At 36.2% G+C, this 17,471-nt stretch overlaps 1 protein-coding gene across 1 annotated transcript in view; it reads right to left on the bottom strand.

The window, feature by feature from the left end:
* Nucleotides 1-17,471, bottom strand: part of DSCAM (DS cell adhesion molecule) — a gene marked incomplete at both ends in the record, with an annotated part of 466,714 nt that overhangs the window by 83,392 nt on the left and 365,851 nt on the right. Inside the window, 5 exons of the mRNA XM_080345399.1 lie at nucleotides 1,400-1,555; nucleotides 3,294-3,440; nucleotides 5,068-5,308; nucleotides 11,703-11,773; nucleotides 15,703-15,870. Of these exons, the coding sequence (XP_080201525.1) occupies nucleotides 1,400-1,555; nucleotides 3,294-3,440; nucleotides 5,068-5,308; nucleotides 11,703-11,773; nucleotides 15,703-15,870 (783 nt within the window). The remainder of the gene's footprint in view (nucleotides 1-1,399; nucleotides 1,556-3,293; nucleotides 3,441-5,067; nucleotides 5,309-11,702; nucleotides 11,774-15,702; nucleotides 15,871-17,471) is intronic.

Here is a 17,471-nt window from a genome sequence, read left to right as displayed (position 1 = left end):
GCTGATGCAGGATCTCAGTGATACCTCCATCTAGGAAGACCAAGAAGTAGACCTACATTAAACCAACATCGCTATATGCCTAAATTTCCTCAAATTTCTCAGCTATAAGACATTCACTTACTTTTTATGCTGTAAATTCAGCTTTGATTAAAGTGATGGAAGGTATTAAGCACATGAGAACAAAATGAGGAACAAATACCTCTTTTGATAATGTAAAATAAAATTTTAGGAGTCCAATTTTCATTTATAATTCATGCCCTGGATATAACTGCAGTTGTGGCCATCTGACCTAACAATTTATGTAAATTTTAGAACTAGTGACTTAATTTTTTCTTGGGAAAAATTAATAACATTTATCAAGTCATTTTTTTATTGGCAAAAAGCACCAAATGTTCATCAAGTCAATTAATCTATTGAACCTACTCTCTTGGCACTTTTGTAAATCTCATTAAAAATAAAAAAAATGACAAATATATTCATATGTTCATGAATGACCAGTAAACTAGATAAGTAATAAAGAAAGATCCATTGACAAATTCCCTTTAAAAAGCATTGCATAACTCACAGGAGAATTTACTAATCAAACATTATTCAAGTAAGTTCATTGCTAGGACTGTGTGCATTTTTATTTCTGCCAAAACATTCTTGATTTAGATTTTCAAATTTTAGGGACCTAAAGATGCATTTGTGCATCTCATGGGCCTTTCAAGGCATTTAACAGGCTAGGGACAAAACTCTCCCTGAATCAGAAATTCTAGTCCTTGAGAAATAGATCAGTATGTGGCATCCTACTGAGGCAACCTGAAGTGATTCCCATAGTTAAAGTTACAAGAAAGTAATTATGAAATCTCTAGTGTGTGATTAAAATTTTCTTAAACTTTCAGCATTAGGACTTAAATTTTGTCTATGAACAAAGACAAAGGCAGGAGATTTTTGATCTTCATTTTGTTTTTGAGGAAAGAGGTGTTTGGAGGAATTTTTTTTTTTTCTTTAATATACGGGAAACAAAAAATCTTCCTAGAAATCCATAAGTTATATAAGATCATCCCAGGATAGTCTCTCCTCTTTTCCCCATTTTCAATTACTTCAAAAGAATTAACTCAAACCCTATCAAAATTGTCAAATAAAATCTTGAAGTATTTGAAAAAAAAAAATAAAGACAGACTTGCTCAGTTCATTAGAGTTATCTACAAACTTCTGGCTCACCTGAACTGGAGTCTTTGAAACAGAATGTTTTCAAAGCTGTGGGCACATACTCCTCTCCATGTGTTCCTAAATCAAGACCTCCAGATAGAAATCTCACTCTGCATGTCTGTGCATAGTATTTGCATGGTTTTGAAAGCCTGAGACATGCAAACATTTCACAAGCATAGGAATGGAAAATGTTTTAACATCTTACCATCTTCTTTAGTGCGGGTGAAAATTTGTTCACTTCTCACTCCATCTCCAGCTCGTGTAAAAGCCAACACCTGAATGCTGTAGTTGGTGTATTTTTCCAGGCCATCAAGTTCTAGTGATGGCTGTGTAGTAGTGACATTCTTTATCTCTCCTAGCTCTACAGAATAAAAGAGATACTGAGTTATTGCCAAGTTTAGTCTTCTCCCAGCTATTGATAACTGCTGTGGAAATCTTCAGGATTAAAGAGTGTACCAGAGAAGTAATGCTTCATATTATAAAATAACAATGAATTATAATAAATTAAAATATATTCATTTGTGTTTTGTCTTCTTACCATGCAAAGCAGACTCAGTTTTCATTTTCAAATTTTTTTTTTTGCATTTTTTTAAAAATACAGGAAAACTAATCAAAAATTTCTACAAGTAATAAGATTTTTCATAAAGAATAGATAAGAAGAAAAGATTATTGCAAAACATTCCCTAAAGCAAAAATGAGAAAGTCTGTTATCTTCATAAAGATTTTCTGGTTTTGAGAAAGGCCATTTCTCATAAGGAAAAAAAAAAAAAAAGCCCCTTTATTTTAAATATGTAGCAAGTGTTGCTGCAAAGCACTTGAAGGCAGTAATATCAGCTAACAATACACTTAAACACAGTAAAACCAGATTTACTTGCAGAAAGATGATGCACTTCATATGAATCTTTTTTGCAGCAAGCTAAGAAGTATGATCCATATGGCAAAAAAAGCTTTAAAAATATTTAGGGCAGAAAATAAATCTGAACAAATGAAGAAAATCCAGTTTTAAGCACTCCATGAATATTATCTTTTTCATCATGTTGAAGGATATCACGTAAGAGCTTAAACATACATTGATAATATTTACTTAGGCTTTGATTGAAAGACTACAAGCATCACTGAAAACATTTACTTTTATGTCCAGCATGTCTATTTTTCTGTGTATGCTTCTCATATATTTTTCATCTTCATTTTTAAATGTACAAAGGAATTATTGGTTTATTTCCAAATATTTTTGGATCTAACATTACCAGCAGTTACAATGGGCCTCTTGGTTACATTCCACTCCCGGTTCCCCTTGCCACGCAAACAGAGGCCAGGATTTGTAAGGCGATTGCATATGAGAGTGAACTATGATTCTGATGGATGAAAATAAAGGAAGGAAACAGCTCGTTGCCCTAGACCTGTGAAAATTCGTCAGGGCAAATAGGAATAAAGGCATGTGCATCTCAAACCTACTAATATTAAACTTACGAGAAAGGAATTAGCATTGTGATAAACAGCAGATTAGTAAGGTATCTCATTTCTCCTTTGATTATTTCACTAATTCTCTGCTCAGAAGTCTGTTTTCCTGGGAATTATGCTAAGAGCACAAAACATAAGTGCAACAGAAGAGTCTGGCATGAAAATAACAAGTGTTTTCCTAAAATGCTTCCTTCTTTTACCCTCAGCTATGGAGATGATATGCATCCTATCAAAAAAAATAGACAATCAACTCTCAAGTAGGCAATTAGCTAAGCAAACAGATAACCAACCAAACTAAATTAAAATACAGGACTGGGCAGGTATGCTCTAGGTTCGTATCAGCATTCTTCATAACAGAAACCTGCTGGACCTGGTAATTAAGATGTCATTTCAGGTCATTCTAGGTACTATGGTGGGTCTATGGAGTGCTGCAAACCCACGGTGGAAATCTTCCCTGAGGCCCCCTACAGGCAGCTTTTCAAGGCCTTAAAGCTCAACAGAAAATGGCTTCCTTCACAGATAGGTGAAGCTTTCTCTAAACCAGAGAGAAAAGGAAGTACAGTGTCTTCACAGAAGAGATTAAATGGTATAAAGGACACGTATAGGTTGTTACTTGGGAACAGCTTGATTTCTCTCACCTCCGTCCAAGAGATTGGCCCAGTAAATAACCCTGAATCCTTGCAGAATCCCATTCAGGGTTTCTTTTGCCAATGTTGACCAAGAAATGGAGATGGTTTCTGGTGATGTGGCAGTGGCTTGCACGTTCCCTGGAGGGCAACTGGGCACTGGAATAACATATTCACCATTTTTAAGTCAATACAATTCAATATTTACCCTTCAGCTACACTTTCAATTTTCCTTGCTATCCTACCACCCATTATTTAAATAGCAGCTACACACTGTTCACAATGCAAAACCTTTATTCTGCGACAATCCACATGTTTCTGCAAGTGCAGCTGATTCCCCGTAATGACTTTTGATGTACTATTTCCCCACTTACTGATTAGTCTTGTAATAGTTTTTTTTGTTCCTTCTTTTGAAAAAGAAATGTATATTAGTGCTGAAATATGCATAATATTCTGTAAGCAATTTAAATACATATTTTATTTTTTAATCTGCAGCCAAATTGGCATCTTTCTGGACAATTCTTATGTGTCTCTAAAATAAGGGCAAACATGTTCATAAAATATTTTCACTGACATTTTGAAAAACTGGAAAAAACTGGCCAATTCTAAGGCATTTTTTGTTGGCCATTTAGTGTCAAAGCAATATAGCAGTATTAGCTTTTGCCATTGCTTTTAAAGCTCATGATGTCTTTCATTCTGAGAGGGACCCCAAAATTGAGTAATGACCAACAAAATGTTGCCAGGAAAAGTAAGCATGCTTACATCTGAAGAAAAAAAAAATATATTTATCATAATAGAAAATATATGCATGTATGAGCATACTGCTTTCTGAGGTCTTGTAGTGATTTTGCTGGGTCTAAAAACACTTAAAGTGAATGAAAAATACCACCATTTCATAAAGTGTATGCCTCAGAATCTGTAGCTCTTGAGAACTTTAGATTTGTGCTGCTCTGTTTCCTCAGTTTAAAAAGTCAGATTCCTAGCTGGCACTGACTTCAGTACACTGATGCCAATTTATGGTAGTTGAAAATCTGCCCAACACAATCATTTAGCATTATTATTTGCTTTTATATTCTGCTAAAATATTTGGCTTCTTTTAGAATGTGGAATCATTCTCTTTTTCCACTAGAGGACTCCCTCTCACTGTTTGAGAAGTGCTTTTTAAGGAGTTTGAAAAAAAAAAAAATCTAAACAGTTCCTTGGATTAGACAGGTTGAATTTTGTCTGAAATAACAATGATTTTTTTTCCCATTAGTTTAGATATCCTTAAAAAAACATATATCTCTTTAGGCTGACAAGATAAGAGATTGTGCAGTAGAAGAGTTCCAGGTTTCACAGCAGATACATCTGAAAACAAAAGAAAGTCAACAAAATTAACATTATCACTTCACCCTTCAGAGTTCTACTTCTTAGTTTCTCAAAGCTGTGATGAGATCATTATGAAGCTCTGATAAGATCACAAAATTTGAAAATGTGTAAACACCAAAGCAACGGGCTTCTTAATGAAAGCTATGGTCTTAGTCAATATCATTCACAGCAGGACAGATCACATTAATAGAGTTATAGTTAGTTACCTGGATGATTCTTCATGTCTTGCAATGAAAATTGTACATGCTTATTGGCCAGTCTCTTCCCCATCCAGCTGTCTACATATCTAACACCTGTTAAGTCTGATCTTTTATTATCCCCACCATAATTATTACTAATCAAGCAAAAAATGTAACAAGGTAAAAAGAAATAAAGAAATAATTGTATGTCCCATGATAGCTGTTTGCCAAGGACCTACCATCCTCAAGAGTAGTGGTGATGATTTCCTGAGAAGAAGGTCCTATTCCAGCCCGGTTGCAAGCCTGGACTACCATGCCATACTGGGTGAATTTTTTCAGGTTATTCAGTGTATAAACTTCACTGTCCCCAGTGGTATCAATACTGATGATGTTGAACTGGAAATTGCCCCCTGCACTGTACTCCCGATAACCTATCTGGTATCCACGAATAATTCCATTTTGCAAGTGCTTCTTTGGAGCCTAAACAGAATATGAAAGATTACATAAGTATGTCTCCAAAATCAATTTGTTCCACTTAACTTTTTTTCTTACTGAATGCAAGTCTATTTCTAGGTAACGATTAAAAAATACTCCCAGTACATGAAGCAGTAACTTTTTACCATGATATATACATTTCAGGTGCAATTTGTACTAGTTTGTGCATTCCTATGTAAAAGAAAGACCTTTAAATGGTACATAAACAGAAAAATCTGATAAGGAGGCATTCTTGAGTTATAATTTGAAGTTATAATGTTTTGTTGTCTTATCAGGTTAATCAATCAAAGTTCAGTTGATAAGGGTATATTTGCATTATAGGCCTACCATTCACTACTAATCATGTGTTTTTTTTTTTGCCAGAAGCCCCTACCATTCACTTGCTAAATCTTTAGTAAGGCATTTATTGATCTGTTGAAGCCAGCCACGTAAGTTTATTCAGCTAGATGCATTAGGAAAATTTTACGCTGTGCTTTGAAATATGCTTCTGTTCATTCAGTGTATAGTGTGGAAAGATGATTAGATAATGAGTGCTGAAGGCAATAATGAATTGGAAAGTAGGGATTTGCATACTGACTAGCTACAAGAACAAGGTGTACAATATCTGGCATTCAAGAATATAGACAGTACAAAATGGTTGGCCATAATTATTATGTACCATATTTCTCAGTCTTGGTGCAAGGTTCCCTGTATCTGAGTAGTGGAAAGAGTTTCTGCACTCTGCAATATAAAATGTAGCCTAGAGTAAAACAAGGATTGTAAACAATTCCATTCAAGTAATACTGGACTAATTTCAATATGTGATAATGTTCCTGTCTGATTTTTTACACATATGAGGTATAATTAGTATAAAAATTTTAAGGCACAGTTTATAATCCATGGACAAAAAGCTTTTTCAAATCCTTCAAACCTCTTTCAAATTCCCACCAGATACCCACAACTCACCTATTCCACTGACCCATATAAAGGTCTTTGTGATGCAGTTTATAAGCAATGACTCAAACTAGGAGGGGCAGCAATTTCTGTTGTTACTATATCTCATCAAATCTACTGAGGAACACTTTCTCAAGAAGAACATTCTTTGCCACAAAACCTGTCTGTTTCAGCAATTTTGTAGTTCCCTGGACTAAAGTCTCACTGGAACCAATAAAACCAGAATGGGATTTGCCTTTCATCCACTACCAACAAATCACTGCTCTGCAAAAACCAGCACATTCTCTGTATTTCAAATGTATCACTGGATGGATATGTCTGATACAATTATCTCCTTTTTTTTTTCTCCCTCCTGCCTTCAGAAACAGAAACAAAACTTGAAGCAATGATACAGTTTCCACTGTACTATTGCAGTTCCTCTAGCACCAATAAGCTTTCTGCAAGCATGGTGCTCTACCTTCAGAGGTGGATGACTGAATTAGGAGATTCAGATCTTGAGCACCTTGTGAAGTCACTGCACGAATTAGAACTCTGTTTTTGGAATCTAAGAGTTTAACTGTTTCTTTTTTGATAATTTCTATGTTTTGTCGATTAAACAAACACACCCCCCCCGCCCCCCCCCAATGTCTTTAGAAACATGCAGATCTTTTATTATCAAAACACTTTGTTTGCAAATGTGTTACCTATTCTGAAGAACTCCATGGCTTCATGATCTTTACATTATTGCAAAAGGTGTGTTTTTTAAGCTGGACTATGGCATGAAAACTAAGGTCAGACTTTTTGTTTGTTTGTTTGAGGTTCAAACATCTTCATAACATAAAGCTGTTTCATTCAATCTGGGAAGAAAACAACTTTAGCACATTTGAATAATTAAATATTCCATTGCTGAATTGTTTCATTAGTTGAAGGATTTGAAATTCTGTTACTAGCCATAATATTTTGCATAGCTCATATTTATATGAATATTGTCAGTGTTGATGAGAAGGGGAAAAATATTGGACTAACATAATATAAACATTTAAAATTGACTAAAGGACAAACAATTTGACAAAGTGACAGTCAACTCAAACAAGTGTTATTACAATGAGGACTGCTTTTAGGCAACATCGCAGGTCACCATCTCTTTTCTAAATGTGTGTCAGTGTGGAGGCACCAGTTTAATCGTGCCAGGGCATCACTTCTCTCCGTCAATGTTGGCTTCTATCACAGCTTGGCAATCACTTAACAGTCTGCATGGAGATTTCTTGTCTCAAACATTAGCATGTGAACTGTTGCACATCTCAAGATCTAAAGCATCTCCTACAGGCTGCAACTGGAACATTCCCACGAGTTACCACAGGTGGCTTTTGAAGAAAAATTGTTGCCAAACACACGTCACACACTGAAACTACAAGCAACATGCCTAAAACACATACACACCACATAATATTAATATAGTGAATTTATTGTTTTGTGAATGGCATACATGGCCTTCTGCAACATACAGCACACATTAAGATGCTGTATGTACATACACTAAAGCATGCACATGTATACCAAGAAAAAGTGACCTTGTACATAATAGATCACAGAAGCATTTAGCACATATATTGGAACAAACATATACTGTAAAACAGATGGAACATAATGATAAAACTGAATCATACATTTATTATGGATTGAAATGTTCCAGAGCAGGACTATAGCCAGAACAGTCTCTTCACTGGGAATTCTGCAATCATATACTTTCTCATTTTGAATTGGAATGAAATGGTAAATTTTGCATTTTTCATGAAACATCTTTATAATAACTTTAAGTCAAGGTAATTTTTTCTTTAAAGAAAATATAGACTTTTTTTTTTTTTTTTTACTTTGAAACATCAGACAATATAAACCAAGCTCATAATCACTTCAGAACAAAGCATTGATATCTTCTACTCTGCAAAACTTCCAATGTTCCTTGTTAGTACTATCTAAATGTGTCATTTTGGATTTACTATTTGCATAAATAAATAATATATGATATATATGCCTTTTTGTGTATAGAAATATTTTTGGTAGAAAATTCAGTGAAGAAGCATTTGCCCATGACAAAGTGTTTGTAGGGAGAAATATTGTTAACCTTGTCAGTAGTCACAGAATATTATGAAAAAAAGTAAATTATAGTTCATTATCTTACTGCTTATCTCATAAAATCCAATATTTGTAAAATAGGCTATCAATGGCTTTTTTTAAAGTATGACATTTTATAGTTGTGTGCATGTGTATATGCATAACAAAGAGAAGGAATATTTCCCAAGCCTAAATTTAATGGGCCCATTTTCCTTGTAAATTACTACAAGAAAAAATAATGAATGTTTTCATGCTCTTTTCTAAATGAGAATTTCCGTTTAATTCCCATTCTCTCTACACCATTTTAAACTATCCAAAGTGCTGAGTATTATTTAAAAATTCAATCTGAAACGCAATGCTCTATGTGAACACATAAGAATGGGATTAAATAGATCACAGACCTATAAAACTTTATTTAACTAGGATTTTTTAAAACTGGGCTAAGGGAAACTTTAAAGAAGATTAATGACTGTAGCAAGCCACAGAAATAGAACTTAATATGAAGTAAAAGATAATTGATATGTTATTCTCTGCTCCTTTTGCTGTTATTGACACTATCTGTATTTAAATGAGTTTTGTCAACTTTAAATAAAACTGTGGTACTCAGCAGTCTCTTTTGTACAATGTCATCATGGATTTTCATGGCAAAAGCTCCACATGCCTCCAAAATAAAAATTATCAGGTTATTACTGAGTTTATTTTCTTCCTTTTGTTGCCTCCATGACAATGGAGAATCGATCTCATGAGTTCTTCTTTATTCTCCAGTATTTTGCATTGCACAATGCAATAAGTGCCATCTGCACTTCCCCAAAAGTGAAGACTCATCATGGGACCAGAATACAGTTTGGCTGTGGGACCATTTTAAAGTACCTTTTTGAGTAATGGACTAAAACTTATCTGGCCAGGATAGAACTGCAATAGGTCAAGGGAATTAAATGCTTCACTCCTGGCTTGAGACTTCTTCATTAGGGGCACTTCTTAATCAGCTGTTACAAATTGTCATTCTAGTAAAGGTAGGACTACACAAGCACAAGCCTTTCAGGAAAGCATCTCAGCGACTTCACCTTTGTCTGCAAAGGAGATTTGAGTTCAAGAAAACAATTAGGTTTCAACTATGTCCAGCACCACAGAGAAACTTAGCACCCATCAGATGAGCTAACCTCCCAGCAGATAAAGCAATGATAGTCAAGGCAAAGAGTTTTCAGGCTCAGCACACAAAGGGCTTGACAGCACAAAGATCATAATGACCAGAATTTTGATGAAGTGCCACTGGTGCCTTTTGCTGTCTGTGCTTTCTGGGAGCACGGACTCACATTTCCTGATCTGGATATATGCTGCATGGGTACAAGCAAGCATTTCCAAAGTCACAGGCAGCTCACACCCTAAGCTCTCTGCAGTTGTTAAAATCCATTTCTACACTCAGCACATGAAGCTTGCCAGGGCAATGGAGTTTGTATTCAATACATAGCTCATTTCTGTGATTATATTGTTATATTAGATACCAACAATTACTTGACAAGTATTCACAAATCAAATTCCAAACATGATCTTGAGAATAAAACTCCAGCTGTTCCTTTGATATGCTTCTACTCTCCAGACAATACTTAGAGATCAGGACACTAAATTGCACTTGGAATGTCCTGGAAGTACAAATTGAACCATATTTTAGACAATGTTATTGAAACATAGGTGTGGAAATTTTGTTTGTCCTGTAGTTGCCGGCACACATCTGCATCTACAAAATTTAATGACAAATCTTCAGAATCACAAATGGCAGCTATGAACTCCCGCAGTTAACCAATTGTGCCTATCTTCTCTTGTTGCTGTTGAAAATATCCACCAAAGTGAATTTTAAAAAGCAAGCAAAGCCTCTCAATCTCCCTACCCATACATCCATAAAAAGAAGTTCATGCATAGAAGTTTGGAGGTCATAGCTGACTAAATCTGATGGCAGCCACACTTCTTGAGTGCTTTAAAAAGAAACAAACTATTAAGCATTTATTTCAGCTGTTGAGAATCACTGTACACTCTGCATTGCTTCAATAGCTACTTCCTTTGCTTCACTGACTCTGTGTTGCATTTAATCCATGGTTTGTAAGTACATTGTTGTGTTTCTCTTCAACCACCAGGTAATCCTGTGGCTAGTGATCACACGCTTTTCATTTTTGGAAACCATTTGATGAAAACCAACACTGATATAAATTTAAGATGTGGACAAAAGTCCATGAATCAGCACTGTATTTGTGACCTGTGCACAAGACGTCTGAAAATGACTGCTGCTTGTGAAGCTTAATACTGAAATGTCTCTTTGAAACAGAATTTTAAATGCACCATTTTTAAAACACCCGTTGAATTAGTAAAAAACTCTTGACAGCTGAGGTCTCTCTGTAACACTTTTATATCTCAATAGTTATATGTCCACCTGGACTGTACAGTGATCATGTACTGTATAAACCTGTCTTTTCAGGAACTAACTCAAAACTGACAGGAGATCATGCTGGTTATTTATTATGCAAATAAATAAATAAATTAAAAAGCAGCCCACAGTTATTTATACGGTTAAGAAGAAACATCTTACTGTTACTGTCCTGACCTTCTGAGTGGTCCAAATCATTATGCACATTTGCAGGAGTAATTAACTTCACTGTTGAAATTAATGGCTACTTTGCCACCACCCTACTACAGCACTTAATATTACATATTTCAGAATCTTAAATATAGGATTGCTCAATACAATTTGGAAATTGCCGTTCATATTAAAATTACATTACTGTAGTTAGTTTTATTCTGTACTCTACAATGTACAAGCACTATATAGCACAAAGCCATTTAAAACATGGTTTAAGTTCATCTGATATTGTATCAAAAGTATTCTAAATGTTCTGTGGTTGGCAAAATGTAGAAAAAGGAATGGAACCAGTTTTTCTATGAGTACAGTCCATCACAATTCATCAGTTCCTATGGACTATACTGAGACACTGTATTGGTCACCCTATGAAGACATGCCTTCATTAAGGCTCCGATGGTTTGGGGAAATTTTGCCCCAAACCACAGTGAAATACTATAGTGCTTATTTTCCAAACACATAGCACATCTCTGAAATCACAAGGAAGAAGAAAATGTTATTGTCCTCAGTATAGGCAAGCACTTGCTGCTGTTACTCTCCAATGGAAGGTTCTTTGTATAAATGCACCAGTCTTAATGGCCAATATAGAATTTGTCAGGAAAGGTATCTGCAAGGTCTCTCCTGCATAAAATAACTGATCCACAGTGGTTATAATACTGCCATCAATGAAACCTCTTCGGATGCCCCAAAATACTGTCAGAGTCTATATTCTTGGCTGTGTGTATTTACCTTCCAGGTGACCCTAATGCTTTGAGAAGATATAGGCTCAAGTTGGACATCCTGAGGTGGACCATCAGGAGCTGCAAAGAGAGAAGAGACATGGATCAAAACTGGCCCTCAAAGCACACAGAATTTAGCACTTTGCATGGTATGTCACCAACTTAACACATCAGCATCAGAAAGGTTTGGACTGAGTCAATGTCACATGGAAAACTGAAGGTACCACTTCATCAAACAAAACCACAGCCTAGCATCCTCCTTATTCAGGTGTCTTCTCTGGCCAACAGTGAAATACATGCCAAAACACAGCAGCCTGGCAAATAAGAGTGAACAATAGTGACCTTTCTTGTTTAGTAATATACTCACAATGCTGTTTCTGTTTTGTAAATAAGCAAGACATATTTTCAGCAGTCAGAACCAGATGGGGGATGGAAAGGCAACAGAACCCATTTGAAAGCAGGTGAGACAGAAGCTCCTCAGTTGGGCTTCATCATGTCAAAGGGTTGATTCCCCTTTGTTCACTGCAGATTCCCATTCAGTCAAATATCAAATATTTTATACACAAAAACCTGCATGCTTTACCCTTTCCCCCTCCACAGTGTGAGTATCTCAGTATGGAAATCAGACAAAAAATTGAAAAAACACGCTGCAGCTCCTCTTTGAGTCAGAAGGAGTTTCGTTTTCTATTGATACACTGCCAAAGATGTGCATGATGCTTTAAAGACAGACAAGAAAAGAAGGTCCTGAGTCTAGGGGAACCTGCTTGTCAGCTGGGCAACAACAAAGCAGATCAAGAACTGGCTGGAACTGAACAGAGAGGTGTGAAGTAAATTGCTTGCTCAGTGAGGTAAATCATTGTAAAAGATAGATCTGGAGAAAGGAATAGAGTAATCTCAAGCTACTGTAGAGGGTTCCCTTGATGCAGAATATTGCCTCAATAAAAGGTATTATATTAAGTTTAATAGCATGACAAAGGAAGTAAAGCAATAAAAAGGGTAAGATGGGGCTGTTAGAGGTGGAGCAGCAGTAAATGACAGCTGCAGTGAAAGGAACCAGAACATTTTGCTTTAAATGATGAAAGCAGAGAGGCCCAGAATACAGCCTATAATATGTTTAAGTTGTTAAATATGCCCTAATCTATGCTATTCTTGACTGTCCTTCATATGGAAAATTTCCAAAGGTTGAAAGAACTTTATTTCCATTCCCCTTGCATATAGGAAGGAGAAAAGGAAAAAGTCCACTGGCAAAAATGAATCTATGAATTTTTGAATTGTGTCCTTGATTCTGCGCCCCATAGACAAACATGTATTCTCCAGATACATTATAATGTAGTGGAATTTGAGCAAAGCATTTGATCCTAAAAATGAGGCTTAAAATGTGCTCCACAAAATCTTAACTTCCACTTGAAAGACCCCCAAAAGGTTTATGGATCTGAGTGGTTGGCTGTTTCCAGCATACCATGGTGAAATCTTAAATAGGAAGTAATTTATATTACATAGTTAATGCCATATAGAGTTTGGGACAAAGACAGAAAGAAAACCCAGATGTCCCAGCTTCCTCTATTGATTTCAGTATTAAAGAACAGCCATAATGCTTTTATTTTTCTGACAAGCGCTAGTGCAAGTATGTACTTGCAGTCTCTTTTACAAAACAGGAGCTAACTGTGGTTGTGTTGAAGGAATGATGCAGTCTACAAGCTTTGAAATCATGCCAGGCTTGACTATCTTTTTGCCACAGAGACCCTTTAAAGTCTTCCTTCTAAGAGCTAGTGCTGAGTGACTCAGGTCACTGTAATATGTGATACACAATCTGCACCCTTTTGCCAATAACATCATTTGAGTTATTCAGTTTTTATATTGTCTTTCTTGGACCTTTATTTTGCTCCCTTCTCATTACGTTCTCTCTTGCTTCCTGTACCCATGCTATTCTGTGTTTCCTCTTGTAAATAAAACCAGAGAACAGAAGTAAATAGTGATCAAAAAATAATGTTCCTGCACATTGTACACCAGGTGAAAGCAAAACCCAGGAGATAAACATCTGTCTAAGCCTGACCTCCTCTCTTCCAGTTGTTCCCTAGGTAGATCAGTGACTTATGAATACAGTTCCACACTGCTGGTCTTTTTCTCCAAAAAGACTGCTCCTTAAAAGACAGTAACAAAAGGATCAATTATTCTGAAACTTGGTTGCAAAGAACTGAATGAAACATGATGTTAAGGTTCCACACTGTTCATAGGAAAGTTTTTTTTTTTTTGGTTTGGTTTTTTTTTTTTTTTTTTTTTTTTTTTTTTTTTTTTTTTTTTTTTTTTAAATTTCAAGGCCAGCTGCTCATCCTGACAACTTAATTATCAGTCAGGAAAAACTCAGTAAGGAATATTCCAAGCATGGGTGAATGAGAGAGAATGAGAGAGTAGATCCAAGACCCATTCCTCTACTTTGATGAATATGCACAAAGAAGGATGGGCATTTTGGGGGTACAGATGATGCTGACCAGAAAAGGGACAGTCTGTTTCCTCTAGTGATTTAGCATTTAATTGAACAAAGAAAGAGAAAAACCCTGATCAAATGATAAGTATTTTGCAATGAAACTTTTCACTGTTAATAAAGTTTTTCAATGAAGGCTTATAAAAATGTGAATATTCTTCATTATTTTCTTTCCACTAGAATGAAAAAAGAAACCTGGTGAAAAAAAAGAAATGCAGCTCATGTTGTCTCCTGCTTACTCTGTCTTGCACTGTGAGCTCTTGTGTCCTGGTCTTATTCAAAAAGCCTCTCAGAACCAAAACCATGTTCTTCTGAAAAGGGCTATATTTTCATTGTAATAAATTAATCCACAGAAAAAATGAGTGAGGATTATAATACAAAGTTGTATTCATATGAGCTAAACTGAAAATCATTCACCGAGTATTTCAAGTCTAGGTCAACTGCCAGGACACTGTCACCCACACACTCATATTAATGATTTTCCTCTCAAAATCCCCAAAGAAGGAAGCATTGCTAACTAAGCATAAGATAACAGGAAAAATAAAATTAGCAAGATAAAAATGTGTTTTCAAATACTACTGAGCAAGCTCCTGTCTGATCAAGACTTTTCAGAGTAACTCCACCCTGTTTCTTGGCTGTGTTGAAACTGCTTGAGTTACTCACAACTGTACACCTTTGTAGATTGTATATAATTGCAATGTATTCTTGGCAGACATATTTATGGTCATTCAACATTTTCGTTCCTAATTGCTGAAATAGTGAGCTGTAGCCCTTCAATTTTCTCCCATAAGTCTTTTTCACTGTCATGTGTCACATGTAGGCCTTGGGATCTGGTAGCATGCACATGGCTGTGCTGTCCTTCTCCATCTGTCACTTCTGCTAGCCCTGAGAAATAAAAATAAGATGACACTGGAAGGCAGCAATTCCATTACACAAAAGAGTGGCTCTAAACGTCAAACCGAAAATGTCTGTGTACTCCTTCTGCTACAGAAACCTGTAATGATGCAGGAGAATATATGGAAACAAAGAACAGGGGGATGATACTAATTAATGACAGCCAACTGACTTATACAGAAAACTAAATGGTAGGTGAATTGTGGGATGGAATAGTCAATGGAAGATTTGATTCATGTAGATCAACGTTCTCAAATGGGGGTAGCTTAAATTGGTTACTTATACAAATATCTGAGCATCTAAGGAAAGCCACAGGACCCATAGGAGAGGAACCACCACTGAAAAGAGAAAGTTATTAAATGAGTTGCCTAACTGTAGATATAAGCATGCCATTTCCAGTATCCCACATTGAAAATTTGGAACACAATGTCTTCTTTGACCACTAGATGCCACTGAATGGCTTTAATTACAGGCCTGCACAATGGAGTTACAAAGTCACAATGTTTTATAGGAACAATTCAGTATTTTTTTTGATGCAACTGCAGCAACATAAGCAGCATTTCAAGTAAAGATTCCTCATGCCAAAGAGTAATAATTCCCAATATGATTTAGACGCTACAAACCCAGAGCGTACCTGCTTCATCTGTAGTGATGGTGAGCTCATTGCTGGCCTCGCTCTTGCCGATGCGATTCTTGGCATACATGCGAATATTGTAAGTTGAGGAAGGGTGGAGGTCAATGATAGTGGCTTGGTTTAGCTGAGGGGAGACATCTCTGGTCCTCTGAACAGAATCCCAAGAGTCTATTTAAAAACAGATTGAAATAAACCAGACAATTAAAAGATGATGGTAACATTGCTAACACAAGCATGCAGTTAAACTGTCTTACAGATCAGGATACTGCCAGTGCTGAATTAACCCAGATAATGTCAGCTACTACAAGCAAATTGAGTGATTGCCTTTCCTGACAGCACTCCTGGTGGCCCCATGTGTGTGTTTGCATGTGTGTGTGTGTATACATAGTGTACATATTGTTTTTTACCAGTGCAACATCGAAATAACTGTGAAAAAGATGGGAGCTGCTGCCCCACAGGAATCCTCACTGGGAAAGAAGGTTGGTTGTGCTCCATAAAGGGCAGAAAGGGAGTTAATGAATAGGAATGGAGGGCTCTTAGACTAGCAGAGATCAGACAGAAAGTTTGATCCCATGTTCCAGAAGCTCAGACCATAGGTGAACAATGAGCATAAGCTTGGAGCACTTAGACAGGAGGCTCAGCACCCTTCAGGACTATTTCCCTGATTTGTGTCAGGATGCAGAAGCAGTTTAATACAAGGGAAATGTAGAACCCTATTAGCTGTTTCAATATATCTGTAAAAGAAGGAGCACATTGCTATATTACTATTATTCTACCTGTTACGCTTTTAATAAATTCTCCAGACATATAGTAGGAAAAAGGATGGAAATCGTCTAAACACAGGAACCCTTCCTTTTCATCCAAGCATTCAATTTCTGCAAACAAAATAATAGAATCTATCTGTTTAAAGCATTTTGATGTCTTTTATGAGTTGCCATCCTTCATTTCTTTCTTACTGCAGGCAATGTTCCTCCTTTAACCTCTGCAGCATCCTTTGGGAGATGTCATTGGAGGCTCTACAGGAGTGTTTTACAGTATAGGTCACTGTAGGCAGTATCGCAGAAAGCTCAGCAGATAAGAAAGACTAGTTTAAAAATAGAAAGCTCACTCAGATACAAAATATTTGCACATACTGTGTAAATTCTTTTATATGAGCTTGCAAAAAGATGCACAAGTTGTCACATTGACATCTTCAGCTTGGCTCATTACAGGGCCTGTCTTCTTGTCCGTGTGGCTTTGTTTATCCAGAAAACCTTTAGGAATCAGACATTTAAGTGCTAACCAAATGAACTTGAATATATTTTTCCTTGGTAACTGAGTTTGTCACAGCTTCGTTTGTAGGATACTCTCAGAATCTCTAAAGGAGTAACCTGCAGGCAGCAGTGGTACAGCTTGTGTTCAGAATTTCTTAAATTTTACAGAATTTTAGCCAGCAGTTACACTCCATTGTGTTAAATGTTATGCAAGCACAGAAGGAGGCTCCGTTCCAGTGCACCATGCCAACAGGAAAGTAATTTTTAAAAAAAGACCTGCTTGGTGTGGAGAATGTGTTAAATTTCTCTCATGTATCATGAGGATTTATTTTAATATAGTCCATACATTGCTTAATTTTTCACTTGATTGTTTGAAATACTGACCTCTGAGCAGTGGGACTCTTTAGTATGTGTTAGGTGCTGAAAACAAATGAGCAAATTTGAAAAATTCTTGTGACTCTTAGTAGATTAAGTAGTGACACACCAGGGAGAAAGAGATGAAAACTCAGTGTTCTG

This window comes from Nesoenas mayeri (genome assembly GCF_963082525.1).
Source record: "Nesoenas mayeri genome assembly, chromosome: 1".
NCBI lineage: Eukaryota > Metazoa > Chordata > Aves > Columbiformes > Columbidae > Nesoenas > Nesoenas mayeri.
This window is presented reverse-complemented; position numbering and strand designations above follow the sequence as displayed.